We start from the raw sequence: 24,389 nt of genomic DNA, 5'->3' as shown, positions 1-24,389 counted from the left end.
GAACCATCAATAAATCTTATCCTCCGGTTATAGAAGTGACACTACACTGCATTCAGTTGCTTTGGCTGCAGAAGAACCAGCAGATAGAAGAGTATTTAAGGACAGTGGTTATATCATTCAGTTGGAGACAGGAGATCCACCTTTGCATTCTTATGGATGCATATATATGTAGGTGCAAAGTTGATGTGGTCTTCAGATTTGTAAAGCATTTTAAAGCTGAGAGTGGTTGAAATGCTGAATATTTGCAGTAATAAATGTATCTTTTGCAGAATTAAAATGTAAATAAGAATTTTGTATTGTAGTATTAACAGTTGGAGTCATTTATTGGTAAATACCTTGACTAATATAATTTTTACTGTAGATATAGAACTGTTATTCTACTCTGCTTCATATGGATTTTTTTTCCAGAAGAGAGCATTATAATCTGAATTATATTATAACCTGAATAATCTAAGTTATTGAATACCTGGGAATCTGCCACATCTTCCTTCCTTACATCTTTCATAGCATGATTGCTTATATAGAGAGATTTAGTCCATGGAGGGATAACATGCACGATTTCTATTGACTTCACCTGGGCTGGGTTGTGTGATTTTTAACCCTGTTTATGTGTTAGGTATCTATCTCTCTCCCAGATAAGCTCTTGACCATTCTGGAGCTGCTTGTACCAAACCAATACTTTCTGTATGCTTAGAAGTAGGTACTATCACAGAGGAACACGGAGTCTTTCTGTTGCCATTTCCTTTGAACTAAATATGAAGTGGTGGTGGTAGGAAAATTCGGAGTTTGCTGGGTTGGTTATGAAGGCTCTTTGGTCCTTTTCCTACAGGTGACTGTTTTCTAGTGACACATATGGAAATGTCCTTCGAAAAGCGGAAAAATTGGGGAAATTTGTCACTAGGTGGCAGAGTTAGACTGTATTAGTGCTAGCATTTTTTCATGCTTTGTCCATTTGACTTCTTTCTATTCCATAAATACCTGTGACCATACCCAGCATTCAAAAATATCTCAATGTTAAAATAAAGGCTAATAAATGCATCTCTTTTGAAGGAATAATTTTTACATTAGTAGCAGGTTTAGCATGCTGGCATTTGGAATTGTTGTAAATATTTGATTAATCCTTGACTTCTGGATTTGTGCTAAAATCTACTCGTCTTCTGAAATCCCCACTCCTACATTATACAAGGATTTTAATATTCAAATCTGTAGCTTATCTATAAATGAAAACATACTGTTCCCCTTTGGTGTTGTCCAGAGATGTATAACATTCATATATTGCTTTTACTACATGTCCAGATGAGGTATTCGTATGTGCTGATGTCTTTTGTTGCCTTTAAATGTCTTTTTTCATATGAGAACAGTTAATTCACAGGCTCAGTTAAGGTCACTTACAAATTCAGTTTTCCCTGTGTGGGACAATTTTAAATCTCTTTAACTGGGGATATAAGCAAAACTGAAACAGCTTTGCTCTAATTGGAAAAACAGTGATTGTAGCATCTTTATGCTGGTCTTAACTTATGATTTAGCTTGTATTGAATAAAATCACTGTGTTCCAATATAGATTTTATCTTGGTGCCTAGATCTGACAGATGCAGCAGCAGGGAGCAGTGATGCAGAACTTGAGGACGTTTCATTGCGAGGGATAAAGCATTTGTTTTGAAAGCATTGTAGGAACATCTCTGACCACTTGCTACATGCTGAAATGTTTGGCATACTTGAAGGAACATAAGAGATTTCTTTTGAGAGGATACACTACACAGCACGTCGTAGGTGGCTGTGAGACAAGAATGTCCTACAGAAGTCGATTAAAGGTCAGTAGCCCTAAAGGAGCTTTTGCTTATAGGCCAGTTATCTCTGTGTTCCCTACTGGAAAGTGGTACAGATTTTAAATGATAATGAAGTGGCTAATTCAGGGCCTCCTCAGGCAGATTTACATAGAAAGGGAAAAAAAGGAATGCTTAAAAAATGTGTTTTCTGAGCAAACATTAGGAAAATCACATTATTTTAATACTCAGATTAACTAATATGGACAATACCTGTAGATTAAATTACAATAGTCTCTCGAGTGCTCTCTAGCATAATTTTAAAGGTGAACAATAAAATGTCAAGTGAGGGGTTTTTTTCCTTCCCCCATCTCTTTTTTATTTGCTTTTTAACCTCTTTTTTCCTTAGCCAAGATTTGGTTGTTCAAGGTAAGCAGGTGGAAAAGTAGCCGTGTAGTTTCCATGTAGCCCATCTCATGCCAGCCAAGTTTTGGTTGTTCAAGGTAAGCAGGTGGAAAAGTAGCCATGTACTTTCCATGTAGCCCATCTCATGCCTTCTGGATTTAGGGAGAATAAGATTATGATACCAGAAACGATTCTATCAATGAAAGTGTAGAAGCATGCTCCTTCCTGTGAGGTAAACAGCATTTTTAATTGGGAGTCTAAATTACATTCCAGGTGTGTGAGACACTGGTCAGTGAATACCTTGTCCTTGAACCCATTGTAGTTCTGAAGTTGCTAAAATTGCTGTTGGAAGTGCCCAGAGGGATGAGACCAACTACAGAAAGGGTGTTCTTCAGCACACAGGAGCAAGAGTAACTTCATCACTCATGATGAAAGTAATAATTACTGTTTTTCCTAATAAACATTCTCAGGCTTGCATAATATCTGCTTGGAATCAGACAACTCATTTTCAAGTTCTTAGGATAGTCTGCCTTGTGTATTTTTGGGTAATACCTGAAATGACTTCAGGAATTAGGTTTTTACCATGAGCCGTTTTCATTAAGGCTCCAAGTTGCAGATGTTTTTTCTGCAGCAAAGGAGAGCCCTCCTAAAATGTGAACATAGATTTTTATTGATGCTTTTGATGTTTAAAACTGATACTGTCTAAGAATTGCTGCATGGAATGTTTGAGAGACTTAGATGCAGTGGGGTAAGCTTAAGCAGATTCACTTGTTTCGGAGCAGATCTTCCAAAGCTGGGATTTATTTCTTCAGGCACTGGTAGCAAACCTGCAGCTTTTCAAGTAATCAGAGATTGCTTAAAATAATTTTATTTCAACTGAAAAGTGTTACTGGACAGGTTGCCGCGATGATTACATGCATTCTCTGGCATAACCTAACCAATAGGATTTTCTTTTCACGTTCTTGCTCAAGGCTGAACTGGAATGCCGTGGACAATCCACTACAGTAGCATGTGAATTGTTGCAGAGATTAATTGCCCCTATTGAGAAGGTACACCTTGTTTCTGGCGTATACTTCATTAGTTTCAGCCTCTAGTCAATGCATCTTACTCTGCCTTTGCCTACTACACGGAAGAGCTGCGATGTCATCACTTTTTTGCTCCCTTTTTTAGATACTTTCTAACTGCAATCAAACTTCTGTATTTCATATTTGCACAAAGCAGAAATCTCTTTAAGTGGTTGTGCTGCAGGTTGGTTGCATTTCAGGTTAGACCATGGTGGTTCCTAGCAGTCCTCAGCTGGGTCAAAAGTCTTAATGCCAGTTCATACTATCATACTTAATGCCATGCCAGTTCTGACTGTCTAATATGCATATGTATGTGCATTTGTGCGTGTATCTATGTAAATACACACATTTAGACTAAATAGAAAAGGAAGTATAGCTTAAGCCTGAAATAACTTGTTGCAGCGTTTCTTTGCAACAGTTTATTTCTGATTAGCATTCAAAATAGTTTGATTCTTAAATTAGTGCCTGTATATCTCAGGGGGTTGAACTAGATGACCTTTGAAGGTCCCTTCCAAGCCAAATCATTGTATGATTCTATGATTCTGCACAATAAACCAGAATCAGTTTCTCATTTATATTCAGCTGGAAAGATATTCAATAAATCAGAAAAAAAATACAACCCTACTGTCTTTGAAAGAAGTTTTCTCTCTCCCTTTGCTAAAGTGCAAGAGAATTCTGCTTAAATGAAGCATGCAATTTTAATCAATTGTACCCTAAGAAAAGGAGACAAACAGCTGCTGCCTGTTAATTGGCAAATGTCTTCACCAATGGACTCATCATTTATTCACTGCTTTCAGTCCAGCCCTAAATTCTGTAAATAAAGGTATCAAATCACCATGCAATTGGACTGCCTGCGCATTTGCAACTGAGCAGCGCAGATAATGCGTGAAGGATCTATTTCAAAAGACAAATTCATGACCTTCAGCCTCAGAGATCCATTTATTTTCATCTAATAATCGCAGTTCCTCTGAAAGGTCAGATCTCTTGTGTGAAACCCAGGGAAAAACATATTTAATCTCCCTAGCTAAAGGACGGATTTCTTGTTACAAATTATACCCGGCTGTGAAGATTTCCCCACTCTGAAAAAGGGGTCTTGTGTAGAATCTGCTTCCTGTGGGTTGGAAGGGACCCACAGAGGTCTCCCTGTCCAGCCTTGTGCTCAGATCGGATCTGGTGACAGCAGGTTGCTCAAGGCCTTGTTCAGTTGAGTTTTGAAGCTTTCCAAGGATTGAGATCCCACATGTTCTCTGTGCTCCATTTCCACGTCATGGTAAAATAAAGTGATATTGGAAATAAAAAATGGAGCTATAACCGTTTCCTGATAACAAGTCAGAACCTTCCATCATCCAAGGTGAGTGCATTACCATCCATCCTTTCATTGTACACCCAGGGAGGGGTCTCTTCATCTTCTCTGCACCCTCTCTTCAGTAGCTGAGGGCAGCCATTCTTTGTTTTTAGCTCTTCTCTAGAGGTCTTCATTTAGCTGTATTTATGTTCCACAAGCTCTCTGATACTTTAATTTACAGCTTCTCTCTTGGGTTGGGATTTTGTCCTACTCCCTCTTTCTGACTGCTCAGTTGCAGGTCTGCAGTGAAGTTGCAGGTTTTCAGGGAAGTATAAAATAGAGAAATATAAGACTTCAACTCGACAAAAGTTCTAGTGTTTTCTTCTTTCCTTCCTGCTCTTCCATACTTTTTATCTCATCTTGTTCCCTTCTGTATCTCCTTTACTCCTCCATGCAAGTAATTTTCCCGCTGTGCTCAGTTGTAATGTTCTTCTCTTTTGTTTTGCCCTTGCCTCCAGGTTTGTTCTTCATATTTCGGATTTACAATTTGATTCTTTGAGCCTTCATTCTCCTTGTTTCCCCTTTTTGTGCATGCAGTGGCTGCTGGAGGATGCTCCACATGACTCTGGGACTATGTAAGTGTTATCTCTCTACCTGAAAAACATTTGCTTTGGGTTTCCTAGCTAAAACACAAAGAACTCTAAAATGCAAAATCCAAATATAAGCTCTATTAAGATAAAAAGTTAAAATTAATTGGTGAGCAAAAGGATTCAAACACTTCATTTCATCTCATTTTGTTTCCTTTAGAAGGTATTTTTAAGACACACTGAAGCCATTTCGAAGCCTTCAAAAAAGGCCATATCTGAAATATTTTGTCACATTAATGATATAATATATATAAATATCAGCTTTGAATAATACATAACATGAAATGCAGCTAACTGACTACTGTGATAGGGGTTCTGTTGTTGGAATAAGCAAACTGGAAACAAAAAGATAGCAGAATATTGTACTAGTATATGTTGTGGTTTAACCCCAGAAGGCAATTCAGCCCCATGTCGCTGCTCGCTTGCTCAATGCAATGGGATGGTGGAGAGAATTGGAAGGATGAAACTGAGGAGACTTGTGGGTTGAGATAAAGACAGTTTAACAGGTAAAGCAAAAGCCATGCATGGAAGTGAAGCAAAACGAGGAATCCATTTTCCACTTCCCATGATCAGGCAGGTGTCCAGCCATCCCCAGGACAGCAGGGCTGCATCATGGGTAACAGAGACTTGGGAAGACACAAACAGCATCACTTCCAATGTCCCCCTTTCCTTCTTCCCCCAGCTCTATATACTGAGCATGACTCCATATGGTGTGGGATATCCCTGGGGTCTACTGTCCTGGATATGTCCCCCAACTCCTTGTGCACTCCTAGTCTGCTCACTGGTGGGGTGAGGAGCAGAAAAGGCCTTGACTGTGCAAGTGCTGCTCAGCAAGTACCAAAACCACCTGGGTGTGATCACCATTATTCTCACACTGAATCCAAGACACAGCACTGTACCAGCTACTAGGAAGAAAATGAGCTATGTCCCAGTCAAAACCATTACAAATGTGAAGATTAATCATCCAGCAGCAGTAGCTTAGTGCTATACAACCAAAATGAATAGGTCTAAAATTAATATGTCCCACTATGTTTTAGAAAAAGTGCTTTATGCTTTAATTTCTATAGGAGAACCAATGAATGGAGAACAATTCCATTGGCTTGTAACATGAACGATTGGTTCTCCTATAGAAAGTAAAGAACAAGGCAGCTTCTGACATTCATTAAGGAGGCTAAGCAAATGTTGTGGTCTAACAGAACAGATTCAGAAATGTTAAATAGCATTATTATGTTATTTCAGTGTTCTAATAATGGTGTTATTCAATGTTCTGTAAATGTTATTTACATTATAATTACTATTATAATGGTAAAATGCCATGAGTGACATGCTATTGTACTTTCCAAATTCAATTATCTCTGTATCTTCTCTTGTATCAAGCTTAGCTGTTATATTTGCAAAGATTATCTAAAACTTACTCTGCAAGCATTCATTATTGAAGGAAAAAGGGATGGAAGAATGGACGTGGAAAAGACAGGTATAGTGTGAATCTATTTTGTGCATGATACATACAGACTGTATAGCACATAAACATTGCTGTATGTATCTAGAATCATATCAATACCTATATTAAAATATATGAAGTAGAATCACAGAATCCCAGACTGGAAGGGACCTTAAAGCTCCTCCAGTTCCAACCTCTGCCACAGGCAGGGACACCTTCCACTAGAGCAGCTTGCTCCAAGCCCCTGTGTCCAACCTGGCCTTGAACACTTCCAGGGATGGGGCAGCCACAGCTTCTCTGGGCACCCTGTGCCAGCGCCTCAGCACCCTCCCAGGGAAGAGCTTCTGCCCAAGAGCTCATCTCAGTCTCCCCTCGGGCAGGTTAAAGTGCTTTGTATATCGTTGCTTTTTCATATCTTGAGATTGTGATTTATAATGAATTTAGATTATTCATTTTTGTCTTGGGTTTTCTGGTATTTTTCCAGATTTTGCTCTATGTGTTGAGGGTGAAAACAATTCAGTGCTCATTCAGACCCATGGCTGGAGGTTGCCATTCCCTTAGCCCCTGCACAAACGATGCAGGTTCTCATCTGCTTGGTGTAAACCACTTAGTTGAACATCCAGTGCCTATGGCTGGAGCTGATTGAACTTGAGCTGAAGCCAATTAGAGTTTGCTTGAAGACTGGAGGGGGTGATGACTTCCAGCTAGAGAACTGGTCTCAAGCAGCTGAGGGAGAACAGCCTTGTAGCCGGGTCTAGCACAACTACGTGTCTGTGCCTTCGTGTCTGTGGTGTTTGCTGTGAGGCTTTGGTAACCTGCCTTTGCCTCTGTTCAGAGCACTGAAGGTTGTGGGGCAGAAGTGATGTGGTTTAGACGGGATCCAAAGAGAGGAAACATTGTCTGTGTTCTTTATTACTGAAGATCTGTATGTGCATAGCTCTAACCACCAGTGATTTCTCCCCCGTCACTCACCCCTCTATGTATTCTTAGGTTTGCAATGAAAGAAATCAAGCAAAATTTATATCTTTATTTAAAACTGGCTGCAACAAGCTCTAGCAAGCTTCCACATAACACAGGAGCTCAGCCAGGCAATCAGCAGGCACCTTTTTCTGTCAGACCTCTCCTTGTCTGCAGAAAACCTGTTTCTCCATATTCAAAAGCAGACTCACTGTACATCACTGTACACTGCGCTGTGTGTCCTACTGCTCATCTTCACTTCTATCCCAAAAGAAGTATTATTCTGTTTTCATTGGAAGTCCAACATGTAGTCAAAAGCCAGTTTCTATTTGCTGTAGGTCAGTTTTATGTCCCTTTTGCTGAAGGATTAAAAAGCTGCAGTTAAATAACTCAGGCCAGTGAGTTCAGTGTGCTGGATGTGCAGAAGCACTGCTTAAAAGCATCATGCTGAAGTAAAAGGGAGGTAGCTCTGTATTAAATTAACCTGCATTATGCATTGCTCCTCATTTACAGATTTTTCTGTAGATGAGATGGTACCATCCAAATAATATCATTTCAGGTCTAGGGCTCTTTAATGTAGGTAATTATGTCTTTAATTTCTAGGCTGCCAAACACCACCTCAGGGTTACAGGGCATGAAAGACTTCTTTTGACATTCTGCAGGTGTTTCTTAGTTAAGCTCTAGATCCATAAAAATCCTTGTGTGCTGATTGCTGCATTGTTTGACGCCTATTCAACCCTGATGGTTGGCAATCACAGAACTGATGAGAGTGGGGAGGCTCATCACGTTGTGGCTAGCCTCCAGCAATCCTGTGCTTAAAACCTGTGTTCCTTGTGATGATTTGTGTTAACTGCCTTAGCTTTTTCTTCCCTGGGCTCTGGTCATCCACAGAGGTTATTTCTCCTACGTATAGTTTAACACTCTTTAGTAAGTAATTCGTGTGCCTGTTCTTGCAGTGTTTCATATTTACTTACCTGGAGGGACAGTTGCACAACTTCTGTAGGTCTTCCTTTGGAGCATCCATGTGTCTGTCAAATGCTTTCTGCTATTGACCATTATTTTGGTCAATAGTGCTGGTTTTCCTGGGCAGCTTTGTGCCCCACATGCAGCTGCACTGTTCTGCATGGAAATTTGATAGGCTGAACGGAAGGAATGGTGTTTCTTGATTTCTTTCATGACCTGTCCATCGTTCTTGGACTGCTTAAAGCATTTCAAGAACTGATGGGCTCACTCTTCTGTATCTGTTTTCTTGCAAATATTATCCCAAAGTTTGTGAGATTTCTTCTGCATTCGTTGAAGGAGTGAGTGTTGTGATTCTTTGATTGAAAATAACGCTTTATGTCATGTTTTCATCTCTGCCCAAGCACATACCTGCAACCAAAGAGTCAGCGTTGGAAAACTTTCTGAGCTTACAAAGTATTTAAGGTTTACTCCCTACAATCTCTGTGCAACTCTACCTTCTATGGGTACAGCGTATTATAACACAGGCTAGTTAATATTGCTCATTGGGATATTGTTTTTAGACTAATTTTCTGAATTATGAATTGTATTTACCCTCTTCAAGCAAGGTACATGACGTGCTTTTGACACTGCCCCATGGGCCTCATGCACAACTCTTTCTACAAGTCCATTGCATTGCAGTGTCAGCTGGACTGGGATTCTACAGCTGACTGTTTAAGGATGATGGACAGTGATTACACTTGCATTCTGTTTTCAGCTTAATTTCCTTTATTTACATTTTACTCCATACTTAATAAATGTATTGATGTGGTGTAGGTTTATTATAGATAAACCAGTATAGCATTGTATTTTGAATCACATACTTTACTATATCCAAGATGACAAGCCTTTTAATGTGAATTTAAGCATAGTGTAGCTGACACTTTGCATATTACTTTTCATGGTGGTTGGTCTGCTTACTAGTGGACTATAGTATTGCTTGGAAAATCACTGTAATAAATAGAAATGATTTCTCATTTGAAAATGAAAAAAAACCCCAAAACCCAGAAAACTTCATCTGTAGGTAACTGGAGCTTGGTTTTGATGTGATTGATTGACACCAGTGTTATTTGGCCAAGCACTGCACTGAAGACTCATTAGTTGTGTTAATTGTAACCTCTAAGGGATAAATGCAGATAACTAAGCACCGATCAGGTTTGGATCTGACTGTAATACACAGAACTGAAAAAAGATAACTGTCTCCTCAGTAAAGACAGCAGGTTTCCCACATCACATGGTGGGGTTTATGGAATAGTTATGCAGAGGAAAAAATCTCATTACACTGAGAACGGTGTGTGCTCAATTTCTGAAAGGCACAGAATGATATGGTTGCTTCTGGTAGCAGGAGGCTAGACTTGATGAACTGGAAGAGCTCTTTAATTCAAGTCCTGCATTCATGAATTTTAAGATACATGTATATGTATATATAGCTACTCTACATAGATATACAGTATCACATGAGAGGTGCTGTGGAACCACGCTGAGGGGCAGGAGAAGTGATGGAGCAACACACGATGTCAGATGAAAATCAACGCAATCATCTGGTGTTTTAATTATTTAAGAAAATAAGAATAATCTCTGAGAGGATAGTTCTTTAGCTGGACTGGTACAATATTATAGGATTCTTTCACTTTTTTTTAATTATTCTATTTGATTATTTTATTATTAAATTGATGCCTCTATTTTCATTTCTTACTATGGTTCAGCTTTTGAGAACCAGAAGGATTTTAAACTAAACCAAAAACCTCTGGTGTGGCCAGCACAATGGATGATATTGAGATCATTGGAGGCACAGAATTCAACAAAAAGAGCGAAAGAGTGAAAATGCAAGACAAACACTTGTTAGTCTAATGTTTTAAATACCAGTGCCTTCAGTCTGTCTAACCCTATAGAATGTTAAAGACCACCAATGACGTGGCGACAGATATGAACTCAAGCATGAGAGGTTTCTGACTGGAAAGCTCTTCACCATGAGGAACATGGTACCCCAGAGAGGTTGAGCCCCATCTTCACCCTTAGAAGCTTTCACGACTGAACTAGATAAATCCCTGAGCAACCTGGTCAGACCCCAGAGCTGACCCTGCTTTGAGCAGGAGTCAGACTAAAGGCTTCAGTGAGGTCTGTGCCAGCTTTCATGTTCCTATGACAAAGGCAAATCTAGACATTCACTGAAGAAAAGGTGCACAATTTAAGACCTCATTTGTGCTGGTGAAAATGCTTAACTAGAGAGCTGATGGAGATGTCAAACAGCTGCCAAAAACTGTTCCAGGCACACACACTTGACTGTATTGAAGCATGGGAAGAACTATCAGAGAGACCTACCTGCTGGTTTTATTTCAGCGTTTAGTGCCACTGACCTCCAGCAAAAGATGTATAGAAATGTAGTGACAAACCTCTGGAGACTAAAAGCAGCTTAAATACGTTTGCCTTTTCAATATGAAAAAGATGCTTTAAGAGTTTACACAAGGAGAAAGAAACCTATTTTCAGAGCCACACTTTGTCTCTTTTGGAAGTCCAGGTCCTTTAGGTTTCAATAGTTTCCAACTGGTATCTGGAAATAGAAGGGTCATACCCTTGCACCACAGTTGGAACTGAGAATTCAGTAGGAACAAGAATGACATTTGGTGTAAAATAGACATTGTAATGCCATCCCCTTTAAGGCAGTAGGAGAGTTGAAATTCCAATGTGGATTTTCTAGCTTGTTTCTGCACTCTTGTCTATGCTTTTACCCTCCTCTGAAGTGAGGCAAGCCTCAAAAAGGCTTCAGAAAGCTCTTAGGAGTGCATCGAGCTTTTATAATATAATTATATTGTTATTCCTTGTCTTCACATGGTCAAGTGTCATCAGTTCAATCACATGTTAGAATTAGGCTACCACTGGTACACTTTCCCTCTTATTTACCAGAAGCTTCCACAGTAACATTTTCATAGTGATGAAGATGTCCTGGGTTTGCAGCAGGTCAATTGCCTTTTCTTCTGTATTTTCAGCATTACAGCCTGACCTTAGCTACTTTTGCTGGTCACCTGAGTATGGTGAAGTACCTGAGATTACAAGGTGCTTCTTGGGAGGCCACACAGCTTTGCCCTGGGCTGCAGGCAGGGGTTGGAACTTGATGATCTTAAGGTCCTTTCCAACCCTAACTGTTCTATGGTCTGTGATTCTATGGTGCTGTCATGTTATAGGATGGATGATTGAAGAGAGCTATAATGTAGGTGTTTCACCTATACATTTTGCAGGGACGACAGCATTGTCCCACGTGTGAAGAGGTTATTCTTTAGTACTCATTTAGTCCTGTCCCAATACATTTCTAAATCCTTTTGGCAAAGGGGTGCTGCTGTTTCATTGAATCTTGTTGGCCTGAAAGGCTGGTGACAATGGCATGGGTTCAGAAGAGCAAAGAACTGTGCAAATGGCTGAAAAATGGAGGGATGAATAAAACCTACGAATACAATAAATAGAATAACCTCTAAGCCTTTAGGACAGTGATGCTTCCATCGTAGTGGTTTTGTAATTAGATCTCTCCTCTTTAGCTGTATTTAATTAATAGGAAAATAACAGTTTCTTAATAGAGAACAGGGAATAAGGAAATTTTCTCATTAGTAGTTGATACCGTATATAATAGGGAACCCTACTTGCTTATAGTTGTACCTTTCTAACAAAATAAGTACATACTTTGATAAAAGTATGATATTTTATTTGCAGGTTTCCATGGAGTAGGAGATAGGGAGGATTGCCTGCTTTTGGTTTCACATCAAAGAGAGATACAAATGTGCATTAGCAAACAAAATTGGGCGTATTTAGTAATGGCTCAGTAAATATCAGCAAATGGATGGTATAATTTAATCAACATGGTTGCAGTTGATAAGGGTTTGAAAAGCTCTGATCAAGACAGCTGGCTGGCTAATGAAAAGCTGAAGATTCAGAGATAAGCATTAATGGATATAATGTTATTTTAATTGAGAATGGTAGATAACCTAAAGCACTGAGAAATTAAGTTGATGACCTGTAAAATAAGTGTAGGTTAAGAAGAAAAATCAAGTTGATGGAGGTTCCTGCAAGAGTGCTGAAGGAGCAAGAGGAGAGTGAAGAGTAGGTGTGTGTTAGACAAGTTTTGCCTAATGGTGTTCTAATGGTACAGCTGTCACTCAAAACTCTGCTACTTGTGTGATAGTATTTAGTCTCATATTCCTTTCCTGGGTGTTTTGAGGGTGAGGCTGTTTTTTTTCTCCCCTTGCAAATCCCTTTTCTTCCTAGTGCTGTCTCATTTGGGAGCTGTGAGATGGGATGAGGTTCTCTGTCCCTCACTCACATCACTGCTCCCAATGTTAACTTTAGCATATGGTTACTCAGTTCTGGCATAGGATGATTTGCGTTGGAAGGGACCTTAAATCTCATCCAGCTCCAACCCCTGCCACGGGCAAGGACACCTTCCACTGGAGCAGCTTCCTCCAAGCCCCTATGTCCAACCTGGCCTTGAACACTGCCAGGGATGGGGCAGCCACAGCTTCTCTGGGCACCCTGTGCCAGCGCCTCAGCACCCTCCCAGGGAAGAGCTTCTGCCTAAGAGCTCATCCAAACCTACCTAATCTAAATCTCATATCCCTGTCTCAGCCATCGCTAGGTTACCAGAGTTTCTGTGTTAATAGCTTCAATGCTACTGGATATTTGTTATACTCATAATTTTATCGCTAAGGTGCTCACAATGATATAATTTTTATTACTTGATGTATTTGTAATGCTGTACAGTGTAATGTGCTATTCATGCTTATGGTTTGATGCTTTTAGATGAGAAAGAAGGAAAAGTTATTTACTGGGAACTGCACCTCTCCAGGAGGCATGTGCTCTGCTGTGGGTGAACGTGTCCTGAGAGGTGAAGTCTGGAAAGCTTCCCTTATAGCACTAAATGCTGAGATGCATTTGTCTTTACTTTTCTCATGCTGTTTCTTGAGCATAAAGGGCAGTAATGCTTTTTGTTCCTCAAAAGACAAGAGACTTTGAAGATACAGGGTAGTGCTGCTTCAGGAGCTGCATTGCACTGGGAAACAGCTTTTCTTCTTTAAACGTTTGTCCATTCTCTTGCTGTGTTGTGGCTGACTTAGGGCTGCTATTGGAGATGAATATCAATTGGAAAATTACCAAATTCAACACATTCTCTGTAAGTTTCTTGCAATCACAGTGTTTTTATTGTTGCATTTCTGCAGTGCTTGAAATAGGCACTTTCTGTAAGAAAAGCATTGAAGTTGCTCCATATATGAAGGGATGAGCTCTGGTCACCAGTAATAAGATTGCTGAACCAATGCTGTATCTGTATTTAAAGCATTCCAAGACTCCAGTGACTCGGAACAGAGATTGTTATGACTTTTGATTTCCACACTGGTTATGTCATGTCATAGACTTATACAGAAAAGTTGGTCCTTTTTGATGTGGAGTGCTTGTGGCTGTACCCACTCTAACATAGTCAGATGGTGAATACGTTTACTTGGATGAGTTTCTGATAGCAGTAACTGAGCCCTCAAGGAGACCTTATCCACACTGAAAACAATCTAAAGCATCTGTGACTAGAAATTGGTGCTGGGAAAAGTACTGGCTTTGCAATAGTAAAGATTTTGTGGGCAGAGGGAATTGTTAGTAGTCGTGATTGTCTTGAAGTGGTGACAGAAGTGAAGTTAAAGTTCCAGCAGTAACCAGACCTTTCATTGGAAAGATTTGGTTACAGCCTTCAGAAACTTCAGTGTGTTCTAGATGGGGGGAATGTGAACAGTCCATGCTGAGAGGGTGTGCAGGTGCAGCCTGAATGGAGAAACAAGGGCTCAGGGCATTTCGATAGTCTGGAATAGTCAAAGCTGTAGGAGAAAAGAGATCTGGAATGTGATCACATTGCAAGTGTAATTCATCAATTCCAATGATCAATTTAACTGTCTTTCTTGTTATTTATGGTAGTGCTTCTGGGGATTATCAATGGACATCTGTGGTTGCAAAGCTTCATGGAAGAAACTAGAGACACTGGGAATTACTCAGGTAGTAAATCTGGAATTTAGCTTTATAATCTGGCCTGGTTTAGGAAATGAGCAGTGCTTCTTCTAGGGACCCAAGGCTCTCCTCATGTACACAAATACCAAGTGTGCCCATCTGAGCCAGGCACAGTGATGCTGTGGGAATGTCTCAAGTCTTCAAGCCTTGGAAAAACAAAGATAATGCTCAAAAGGCAGGCCTGGCTGAAGTAGGATGGGAAAGGGAAACTCATTCATCTGGAGGATGTAGTTAAAATTGGCTGGGGTAGCCATAAGTCTGTCAAAAAGACAACAGAGCACAAAGAGGATACAACAAAAACAAGGAACGCATGGGAGAAAAAGACCCCAAAATGCAAAATAGGGAATATGTGAAGGAAGAGTGTGCTGGATGTGGAAGGGCCAAGAGTGCACAGGCTTTCTTGAAGAGAACTGAATAGCAAAACGCATTTGTGGATGTGCTTATTTCAGGGTTACTAAGGTGTAGATGTGCACTATGTGGGTATTGCGGGGATGGAGGGATCTCTGGGCTCACTATATGCTCTCTCAGGTGATGGGTAAGGATAGCCAGGAAAAGTGGAAACACAGGTGTCCTGGGTTCAGCAGTAGCAGTTATTTTTCTTCTTCTTAGTAGCTGGTGCAGTGCTGTGTTTTTGACTTTCAGCCTGGGAACAGCGCTGATAACACCGATGTTTTTAGTTGCTGCTCAGTGATGTTTACTCCGACCAAGGACTTTGTGAGCCTCATGCTCCTCCAGGGAGGAGGGGAAGCCAAGAGGAAGCAGAGACAGGACACCTGACCCAAACTGACCAAAGAGGCATTCCATACCACAGCACGTCATGCCCACTCTATAAATGGGGGGCAGTTACCCGGACGGGCTAGATCACTGCTCTGGTCAGGCTGGGTATCAGTTGGTGGGTGGTGAGCGGTTGTATTCTCTTCCCTTGTTATTTCTCTTATTATTATTATTATTGGTGGTAGCAGCAGTGATTTGTGTTATACCTTAGTTACTGGACTGCTCTTATCTCAACCCATGGGAGTTACATTCTTTCCATTCTCCTCCCCATCCCTCCAGGAGTGAGAGAGTGGCTGTGTGGCTGAGTTGCTGACTGGGCTTAAAACCACAACAACAAGTTTCAGAAGGTTAAAAAGATCCAAATCATATTAAATCTAGTGCCCTATAGCTTGTTATGTCTTACTGAACGCTTGAGACTATCAGAATTTTATGTAATCTTTCTGCTGTAGTAAATCTAGGACCTTCTGTCTTCAGAGCTCTTATTTTTCTTTAATTTAGGTTAGTAATTTAAGGTAATAGGTTGAAAATAATTGGAAAGGAAGGAATAGTCCGAGATTTACCCAAAATACGTTTTAAGGGAAAAGAATTTTGAGCACTGAATGTATTCATTGAATTAATATATTTTTGTTACATTCCTAATGCCCTTTAAAAACATGCCAGTGAGTAAACAAGGAATTTGATTTATGCAGCTGTTTCTGACCTATGTTTTTATATAAATTCATAAGTTTCATGCACACTACTTGGGCATTACCTAAAAATTCTTTTGGGCTATCTATGTTTGATGCAGTTTCTGAGTTATTAGGCTTTACTTACTGCCAAACCAAAATGAATGGTTTCTGTACCAATCTAATGACCCTGTGCTGCATCCTTGTGTGGGCTGTAGGTAGCACCAGGGGTATAAGTGCTTTTCTACTTCATGCTTTGCTAAAAATGAGTCTACACTTCAATGCCAGCCACCAGCACCCTGGATTAGATTGGTATAGGATGTAGATTATACATTTCAGACAGGATTTAGGGTTATTGTTCAATTACGTGCTCCTTGGGCTCCAGAAGAACATACCCAGAACTGCAGCTACACCTACTAGCTGTTGAGATTGTTTTCTCAGGTAGTTTTTAGGATCTAATTTCTAAGATTGATGATCCTCTGAAATATTGAGCATTGTGGTTCTCCTTCAAGTGTTGTCGTGATTGGGGTTCCACAGTATGAATGGAGGTTTGCACAGGGCAGGTAACGTAACGCAGCTCTTCTAAAGTGCTCTTCATCAAACCTACCTGTGTCATTACACAAGAATAGAGAACTTGCTCTTTAGCTGCTGGAAAGTGGAGGAGAAACTGCTGTTAAAAATGAGATATGTAACGTAAATGTAGCTTTCTTTCTCTTTCGTTGTTGTTAAAAGCAATATGCCATAGGTTTTGCCTTCTAGTATTACAAAGCAGTCCTGGAAGACTGTAAGCTTTCACAGGCAGATATGAATAATTTCTGTATATTGATTTTCTGGCTCTGAGTTTATATTTTTAAATGTATTTCCTTCTCCATTTTTTATGATTTTAGTTTGCTTGGTGCTTGGTCAATTTGTTAGAAGACAAGATATAAAAGTGAAGAGAAAAACTGCTATTTCCTTATCTTCCGGCTCAGAGGTGGGTCACACATGTAACTGTTTTTTCCATCAAGAAAGTGAAAATATGAGTACTGGACCTCAGTTAAATGCTGTAACATGCCTGGTTCACCTCTAGTATTTAGGTTTCTGGGTCCTTGGTTCTCATTAAATAGTGGAGCTCAGCCTCCTCTTCAGCATGGTCGCCTGTATTTAAGTGTATCTGTCTACAGGGCTTACAGTCACTGTTTCCTTATAACAAACCCCAAACCCTCTTGCATGCAGAGTTAGATGTAAAGCAAGAAACTCAAACAAGCAAACATATTCATGTTACAAACTGTCTTTAAGCTGCTGGAAATTAAAAGCTGAATTACTTGTTTTGTTCATCTCTATTGCTTCCCTCTCTTCTTCAAGACCTTTCTTACTTTCATGACTGTCCCTTTAGTAAAAAAATGGCATTTCTCACCCAACCTTGTTAATAGTCATCTTTAAGTTTTCTAAGGAGATGCTTCTTTATTTCAGATCTTCTTGTCTGTTTTGCTATGAAGAAAATCAGCTTGTAGGATGCCGGAAACTACCTTTTGTTGGTTTAAGTAATGGTAGCATGTATTTTATAGGCTATTTGAGTTTGCTTGCTCTTGTTTCAGATAGGGAACTATGATTTGTTTTCCAAACAGCTAAAGATCTCTAGCTTTAGCCATGTCTGCCATAAGATGGTAAATCCGTTAGCTAATATATGCATTTAATCATGCATTCTGAACTGTAAGACTACATTCCATGTCACTGGATGCATATGCTTCAGCTGCTTGTTTCGGTGTCAATAGTTAATAAATTTGACATATACTTTTGTGCATAGTAATCACAGCTTGTTTAAATGTATTTTGTTCCCAGATTGTGCTCTCTATCAACGAATTGTTAAAAGCAGTAAAAGGTATCACATTAGTGATGCCCCATTGCCCCTGGGCTCCTGCTGCTCAACTGCAGAAGCCTCTGATGGCCTCTCCCACCTCATCCATGATGAATGGCTGGATGGACTTTGCCTTCCTCTAGCAACAGCAGATGTGACACCACGCAGTGTGTGTTTATGCTTGTGGTGTTGGTCAGCTTCTGGTCCATCAACCAGGTAATGGACACCTTGTGGGCTGCACACCAGTAAGACCATCCAGGCCTTTCAGTCTTAAAACTCCACTGTGTCTAACAGGTTCTCAGCATCACCTGAGCATCTTTCCAGCTTTGATGTGCTCTGGTCCCAGGTGTGTGGATGGTTCTAAACTCAGTGTGGGTGAGACGGCTGCTTACAATTACAGGGGTAGGACTGCATGCCTTGCATGGGTATTTCTATATCTATACTTGTAAGACTGCATAGGTGGGTCACATTTATGTTTAAACCTAAAGGTTACTTCAAAGCTTTAAGTTTATACACATTCTAAGCTGCTGCTGATAAATTCAGGTGATAGAATTTCTGATGGAGGTAGATAACACAAACTTTTTTAGTCATTTAATTTCACCTTCTTCTTCCACTACATACAGTTTCAGCTTATGATTTTCAGCAGTTATCAGAAACGTTTTGAAACAGCATGATGACTTGTCATTCTAAAAATGTGAGTATTCAACAATGAAACTGAGATGATGTATCTGCTTCAAACTGAGATTCCCTCCCTCTTCCCCCCTCGTTTTAGATACAAAGCTACAGTTGACAGGAAGAAATCAGTGTTTTAAACACAAAACAGGTAGAATACATAAAAAGCATCATTTTGGCTTTAACTCCATTGCTGAGCCTCAGATAAGTTAGCACCCTGTTGTAGTGATTCTTCATACATGAAGTAACGTTGTTGCTGTTAAGAGTTGCTTTAAGAACTAAAATGCTTTTTGTGAAGCATTTACTTTTGCTATTCAGCAACAAACTAAACTCTGGTTTATTTTGGCTCATTTAGTTTATCAAGCAACCTGATTTTGGGGGAATATCTGGGAAAATGAAAACCAATTGCATGTACTGAAACGAGATCCAAGTCTCTATCAATGCTTTTATTTTTGCTTAAAGAAACAAAAACTACAAGCAATGAGGAAACTAACCTATATAAGGCATTAGTTCCTTCTCCCTCTATTTCAACTGATATTTGAAACTTGTTTTTATTACAGCATAGGTGAAACAACCGTATTCAGCAGTGCTACTGAGATGGTACAGATCAGATGTAATGCTACCACATAGTAAAGAGATGATTTTTTTCCCCCCATTTTTTAGAATAACCAAAGTCTATGGATTAAAATACGCATTTTGATGTGAAAATTAAAGAACCCAGAGCAATATTTTAGAAGTTAAATACAAAACAGTAGTAAATATGCAAAATACAGTTGATAAGCAGAGCGACGAGGCAAAAGAAATAAGGATAATAGTTGATTCTTAAAATGTAATTTGTAATGCTTGGCTTCCCCCACCCCCTGTGTGTAATTTCATGTCAGTTTAAACAGGACAGCTATGCATCATAGTAAGATGGTACCTTACACAGTGTAGTTGAATTTAATCACCAAAGCATGAAGAAGGTAATGACACTGGGAGGCCAGATATCTGCACTGGTATGTGATAACCATACTGGGTTGAGGAAAATGAGGTTAACAAAAATACAGTTTTATGATATACAGTACTTCTTCAGTAAAGAGAACTTGTCCAAAGTGAATACATCCTCTTTCAGCACAGATTTCTCATCGATTTCAAACAGGAATGTGAAAACTGGACTTACAGTACAGCTGCTAACACTGACCGGTACTTTGGTTACATACATATGTTACACATCTGTGTGCAGATATCGGGCGTTTCACCATGTTCCAGAAGAGTTTCTTTTTCTTTACCCTGACATATTTCGTCAAAACCTTGCTATAAACCATTGAGACTGAGTTGCTTATTCCTTTGATTTGTCCATGAGGATCAGCACTCCTTAAAGAACAGATCAAAACTACAAACTCTAAGTAGGACCAATAGAGCAGAATTATTCAAGTTCAGTGAAATATTACAAAAAAAAGGCTTCCTTCTTAGGAAAACTCAGCTATGGTAAAAATATCTACTACAGTGCACTGCACTGTAATAAATATTCAACATAAATTAATAATTTACAAGTACCTGAGCAAGTATACAGAGCACCATAGCACAGCACAGCACCAGAGGCAGTAGCTCAGAATTCTTAAAAATGCTGTTTTAAACATTAAAAATCCTAAGTATTGTCATAAAAATGAACTCCAGCTGGAGTTTAAAGATAGTGCAAACTTCTGTCTTCACTTATTAAAATAAAGGTGTCGGATTTTTCTAGTCATTTCACATCAGCAGTGTTGCTGGACCTGGATACTTGTGGTGGATGCTTAGGAGCAGGTCTGTTGGAAAGAAAGAAAACAGCAAATTGTTATTCAAGCTTCTGTTGGTTCTCAGTGCCAGCGTCATGCTTGGGGCATGGAAAAACCTCTTAGAGGCATCCAACTTCAGACATGTAGCACGGGACTCTCATACTATGGGGGGGGATCAGACATTGCTATATATACACAAGTCTCATCAAGAAACATCATGAGACTCAGTTGCTGCCTGGCCAGTTGGATAAGCTAGCTCAGTCTTTCAGGTGCTGTTCTTTAAACTCTTTGTTTCTCTCCTTATTCAAAAATCATAGAATCCCAGCCTGTGTTTTGGAAGGACTCTTTGTTTCTCTCCTTATTCAAAAATCATAGAATCCCAGCCTGTGTTTTGGAAGGGACCTTAAAGCTCATCCAGTTCCAACCCCTGCCACGGGCAGGGACCCCTTCCACTAGAGCAGCTTGCTCCAAGCCCCTGTGTCCAACCTGGCCTTGAACACTGCCAGGGATGGGGCAGCCACAGCTTCTCTGGACAGGCAGGAGCTCAGTCAAAGTTCACCCTTGCAGGCTTTTTATTAGAAGTATTAGGAAACTTCATCCTAGTCTTAATTTATATGAGCCGTTAAATGTCTCAGTCACAGAATTCTTGACACTTAAAGTATTACTTTTACCTTCCTAGGAGTTCACTTCTTATTTTTAGGAAACCAAAGAATATTGAGTGAGAAAATACCATGGGCTTTGCCCATTAACATTGGGCATGGTTATTTCATGTCCATTTTACCTTTTTCCAGCATCCTTTTTTTCTTGAAGGGTACAATTTGCGTGCTCTCTGAGCGTTTGGGGTATTATTTTCAGATGATATAAATTGACGTTCCATTATGAAGTGTGTGAACAGAAAATTGCTTTTATTGGTGGTTGAACTTAGCAGCATTCAGTTCTCAGCCTAATGCTGTAGGTGGTCTGAGTAGGAAATTAGTCTTCAGTGAGAGCTTTGTTTCTCTGTAAATTGCTGCTTATTAACCCCTTTCTTTTGAAAGGAACTGTATTTCTTGGGCAGGTTTTGGAAATATAAAGTCAGGTGCTTACAGTCAAAGCTTCATGTGCAGTATCAATTCTCATACTTCTGTGGAAGTCAGTGCAATTATGCCGATATGCTCCCAGTGAGAATCAGCCCGATATTGTGTGTTTTTATAACAAATAGGAAATGGTTTTTGCATAGCTCTCAGCAATAGTTACAGCAGAGCATGATTACTCAGGACATTCTAGACCTGCCACTGAGCAAAGTGCTGTAAACCAAGGTGTTTTAAATAGAACTAACCTTACAGGAGTAACGTGAGGCAGAGGTTTTGTGTGTCCAGGCACTGCTGTGCATGCGCTGTTGTAGCGTGCTTTGGTCAGAGGGTCTGCTGGTAGAGGCTTCCGAGGAGGGTTTGGTTTGTGGTTTTCCTATTATAAAACATGAAAGCATATTAATCTTTGGATTTGACATGGCATAATTAACATAGAAACAACTGAGAGAAATGGAAGGTAAGTAAGTTCAGAGTATCTTAGAACCCCTGACTGGTTTGTATTGGAAGGGACCTTAAAGCTCATCCAGCTCCAACCCCATGCCACAGGCAGGGACACCTTCCACTAGACCAGGTTGCTCCAAGCCCCGTCTATCCTGGCTTTTTACAACACTGTAAAAGTAGCTATATAAAAAGATGGAAATACTAGAAATGACTTTAAAATGCAAATTCAGATGACCACAAAACCAAACTGCTCAAGTCCAGTTTGAATTGGTAGCATCTGTGGAATGTTTTTAGCAATGCCGCTGTGCTTTCATTCTGTGGAATTAAATGATTTGTTAATAAAGAACAGAAGTCATCTGCTGTCGGGCATGAGCTAATGTCTCTTCTGTGTGGTCCTTGAAACACTGCAAACATGGTAACATGTCTATTTGTGGTCTTCATTATGAAGAACTGGGATAGATTAAGTGACTTGCTCAGGGCACACAAATCCTCTCCAATATATCAAAAAACATCAGATCCTTCTGTTATTTGAACTGCGTAGTCATGCCTTTTCTAAATTATTTTAATCTTTATTATTGGTTTGCCACAACTGCCATTAGTAAAGCTGACAAAAAGAAACAAGAAGAGCATAGAAGCATGGTCTAGTTAAAGATCCCCTAAAAGACGTAATCAAAACAAGCAGAGGCATGAATTGCTCAGGAATAAAATACCACTTTTCATTATTTGTTTTGAACGTCCCTTTGTTTTCTTACTTTTCACGGCCAACGAATGCTCTTTCAAGAAGGAAATGCAGGTTGACTATCAGTAGGCATTTTGACAAGGAAGAAAATGTGGGAGCTTAAATAAACTTCATATATAGTCATTACAAATTTACCACATTTTCAAACTGTGTAGAATGTCCCTCTATGTCCCTCTTCTTTTTCACTCTTGGCAGAACATGTACTAGCTCTTGAGTGAATGAGAAATTGCAACATGAAAGAACTTTCTTATTTTAACTTATTGTTATGGCCAGATCTCATGTTCACTATTAAAATTAGCCTGAGTGTCACCCAGAAGGAATCACACCATAAACCAAGGTATGAGAAATTTGTCTGTGAGCTCTGCCTTTGGAGGTCAAAATAACTGCAAATATCCTGAAGCAATCAGGCCTGGAAAATGATGAAATAAACAGCATGCTTGTAAATACTCCATGTAGCTTTGTCTCGTAGGGCTAGCCTGTTCAAAGTCAGGCTTTAATTAAACACTAGCAAAGGAAGTCCTTCAAGACATGATCGTTTCCCACGATACAGAACTAGAACCTTGAAACTCTTAAGAAGAGAAACCTTACCATCAGGATTTCTTAACCAAAGTTTACTTTGTGCACTGTATTTCTTACCCAATGAAATCTTCATGCGTGTGTTTTGAAGTGAAATGTACCACCCAGAACAAGTTAGATCACAGCAGGCACTGATACCTTTAAAATAACTGAATTACCTCTGCAGTTAAATATAAACAGAAGTTGTTTCTGTAATAATTATTTTGTTAAAAGTCATAATGTGTGTTCATTGCTTTATATGTGTATGCATCATCACCTTGAGTGTGACAACAGTTATAAAACCAAGTTGTAATGAACACACAATCAGCATTATGAAGACAGCAACCAAAACCTTCATTCTCTTGACTGCTTCCACAGAAGTGGCCTTTTTCCTCAAGTCCTTTTACATGATTAATCTCGTGAATTAGTCTCATCGCATGAGCATTCAGCTGTTTGCTTGCTCAGTCCCTATTTGTTATTGCATGATTTGTATTTACTCTTCAACTAGCAGAATGCTCAGGTACCACTGGAAGAGGGACGGATCCAGGTTCAGCAGTCTAGAGAAACAAAGGTCTGAAGAGCTCAAGATCTGGTATGGATGAATGAACAAAAAGAGGGAACTGCCGTGTCCTGTGTCTAATCACCACTTGTAACACCTGACAGTAAACTGACTTTATGAGAAGCTCATTGTAGCTAAGTACTAGTGGAATCCTACCAGTTTCTTTTCACCTGCTTCTTTCTGCAGGGGAAGCTGGCTGAAATGGCTAATCTAGATGTGCTGACCTAAAACAGTTCTTCAGCTGCAGAGGGAGCATCCTCCCACAGCTCACCATTAAGATCATCTTTGATGCCTAAGCCAAACTAATTCTTTAGGCCCTTATTCCAGAAGACTCACCCATGAGAGGAAGTTTGTTGAAACATCAATCATATTATAAACATAACTCTATTTTCTTCTTTCTTTGTTCCCCAGAGCTTGCAAGAATGAGTTTATGCTCTTGAGGAGGAAGCAGCAAAGTGGCTTGACAGAAAGTCTAATGTGGCAAGCTGGTAAGAAAGGGTAAAAGAAAGGAGTGGAGAGGGAATTCAAAGAAAATGGAGATGGAGATCCTGTAACGGCTGAGATGTAGCAAAATGAAGGAGCACTTCATAGAAAGGAGATGCCAGCACAGGAAAATGACACCAGGAAAACAAACATCCTTGGAAGCAGAGGAAAATAAAATAGAAGAAATAAATCCCCTCCCTCAAACTGGCATTACAAGGTGGTGTTTTTATATTCTTTCTGTGCCACAGG

At 39.7% G+C, this 24,389-nt stretch overlaps 1 protein-coding gene and 1 long non-coding RNA gene across 2 annotated transcripts in view; one reads left to right on the top strand and one right to left on the bottom strand.

Annotated features, from left to right (window-relative positions):
- LOC133282577 (uncharacterized) overlaps nt 1-24,389 on the top strand; it is a 380,577-nt gene that overhangs the window by 172,338 nt on the left and 183,850 nt on the right. The window lies entirely within an intron of this gene.
- The window catches only part of ADAM12 (ADAM metallopeptidase domain 12), a 188,148-nt gene continuing 182,708 nt past the window's right edge, over nt 18,950-24,389 (bottom strand). The window contains exons 22-23 of the mRNA XM_061478574.1: nt 21,612-21,739; nt 18,950-20,323 (exon numbers count right to left, since the gene is read on the bottom strand). Of these exons, the coding sequence (XP_061334558.1) occupies nt 20,263-20,323; nt 21,612-21,739 (189 nt within the window). The 3' untranslated portion in view covers nt 18,950-20,262. The remainder of the gene's footprint in view (nt 20,324-21,611; nt 21,740-24,389) is intronic.

Source organism: Pezoporus flaviventris, unplaced genomic scaffold, assembly GCF_033815535.1.
Source record: "Pezoporus flaviventris isolate CSIRO_AGI_PZ_B2104156 unplaced genomic scaffold, CSIRO_AGI_Pfla_v1 ptg000129l, whole genome shotgun sequence".
Taxonomy (NCBI): Eukaryota; Metazoa; Chordata; class Aves; order Psittaciformes; family Psittacidae; genus Pezoporus; species Pezoporus flaviventris.
The sequence above is the reverse complement of the archived record's forward strand: the minus strand, read 5'-3'. Positions and strand labels throughout refer to the sequence as shown.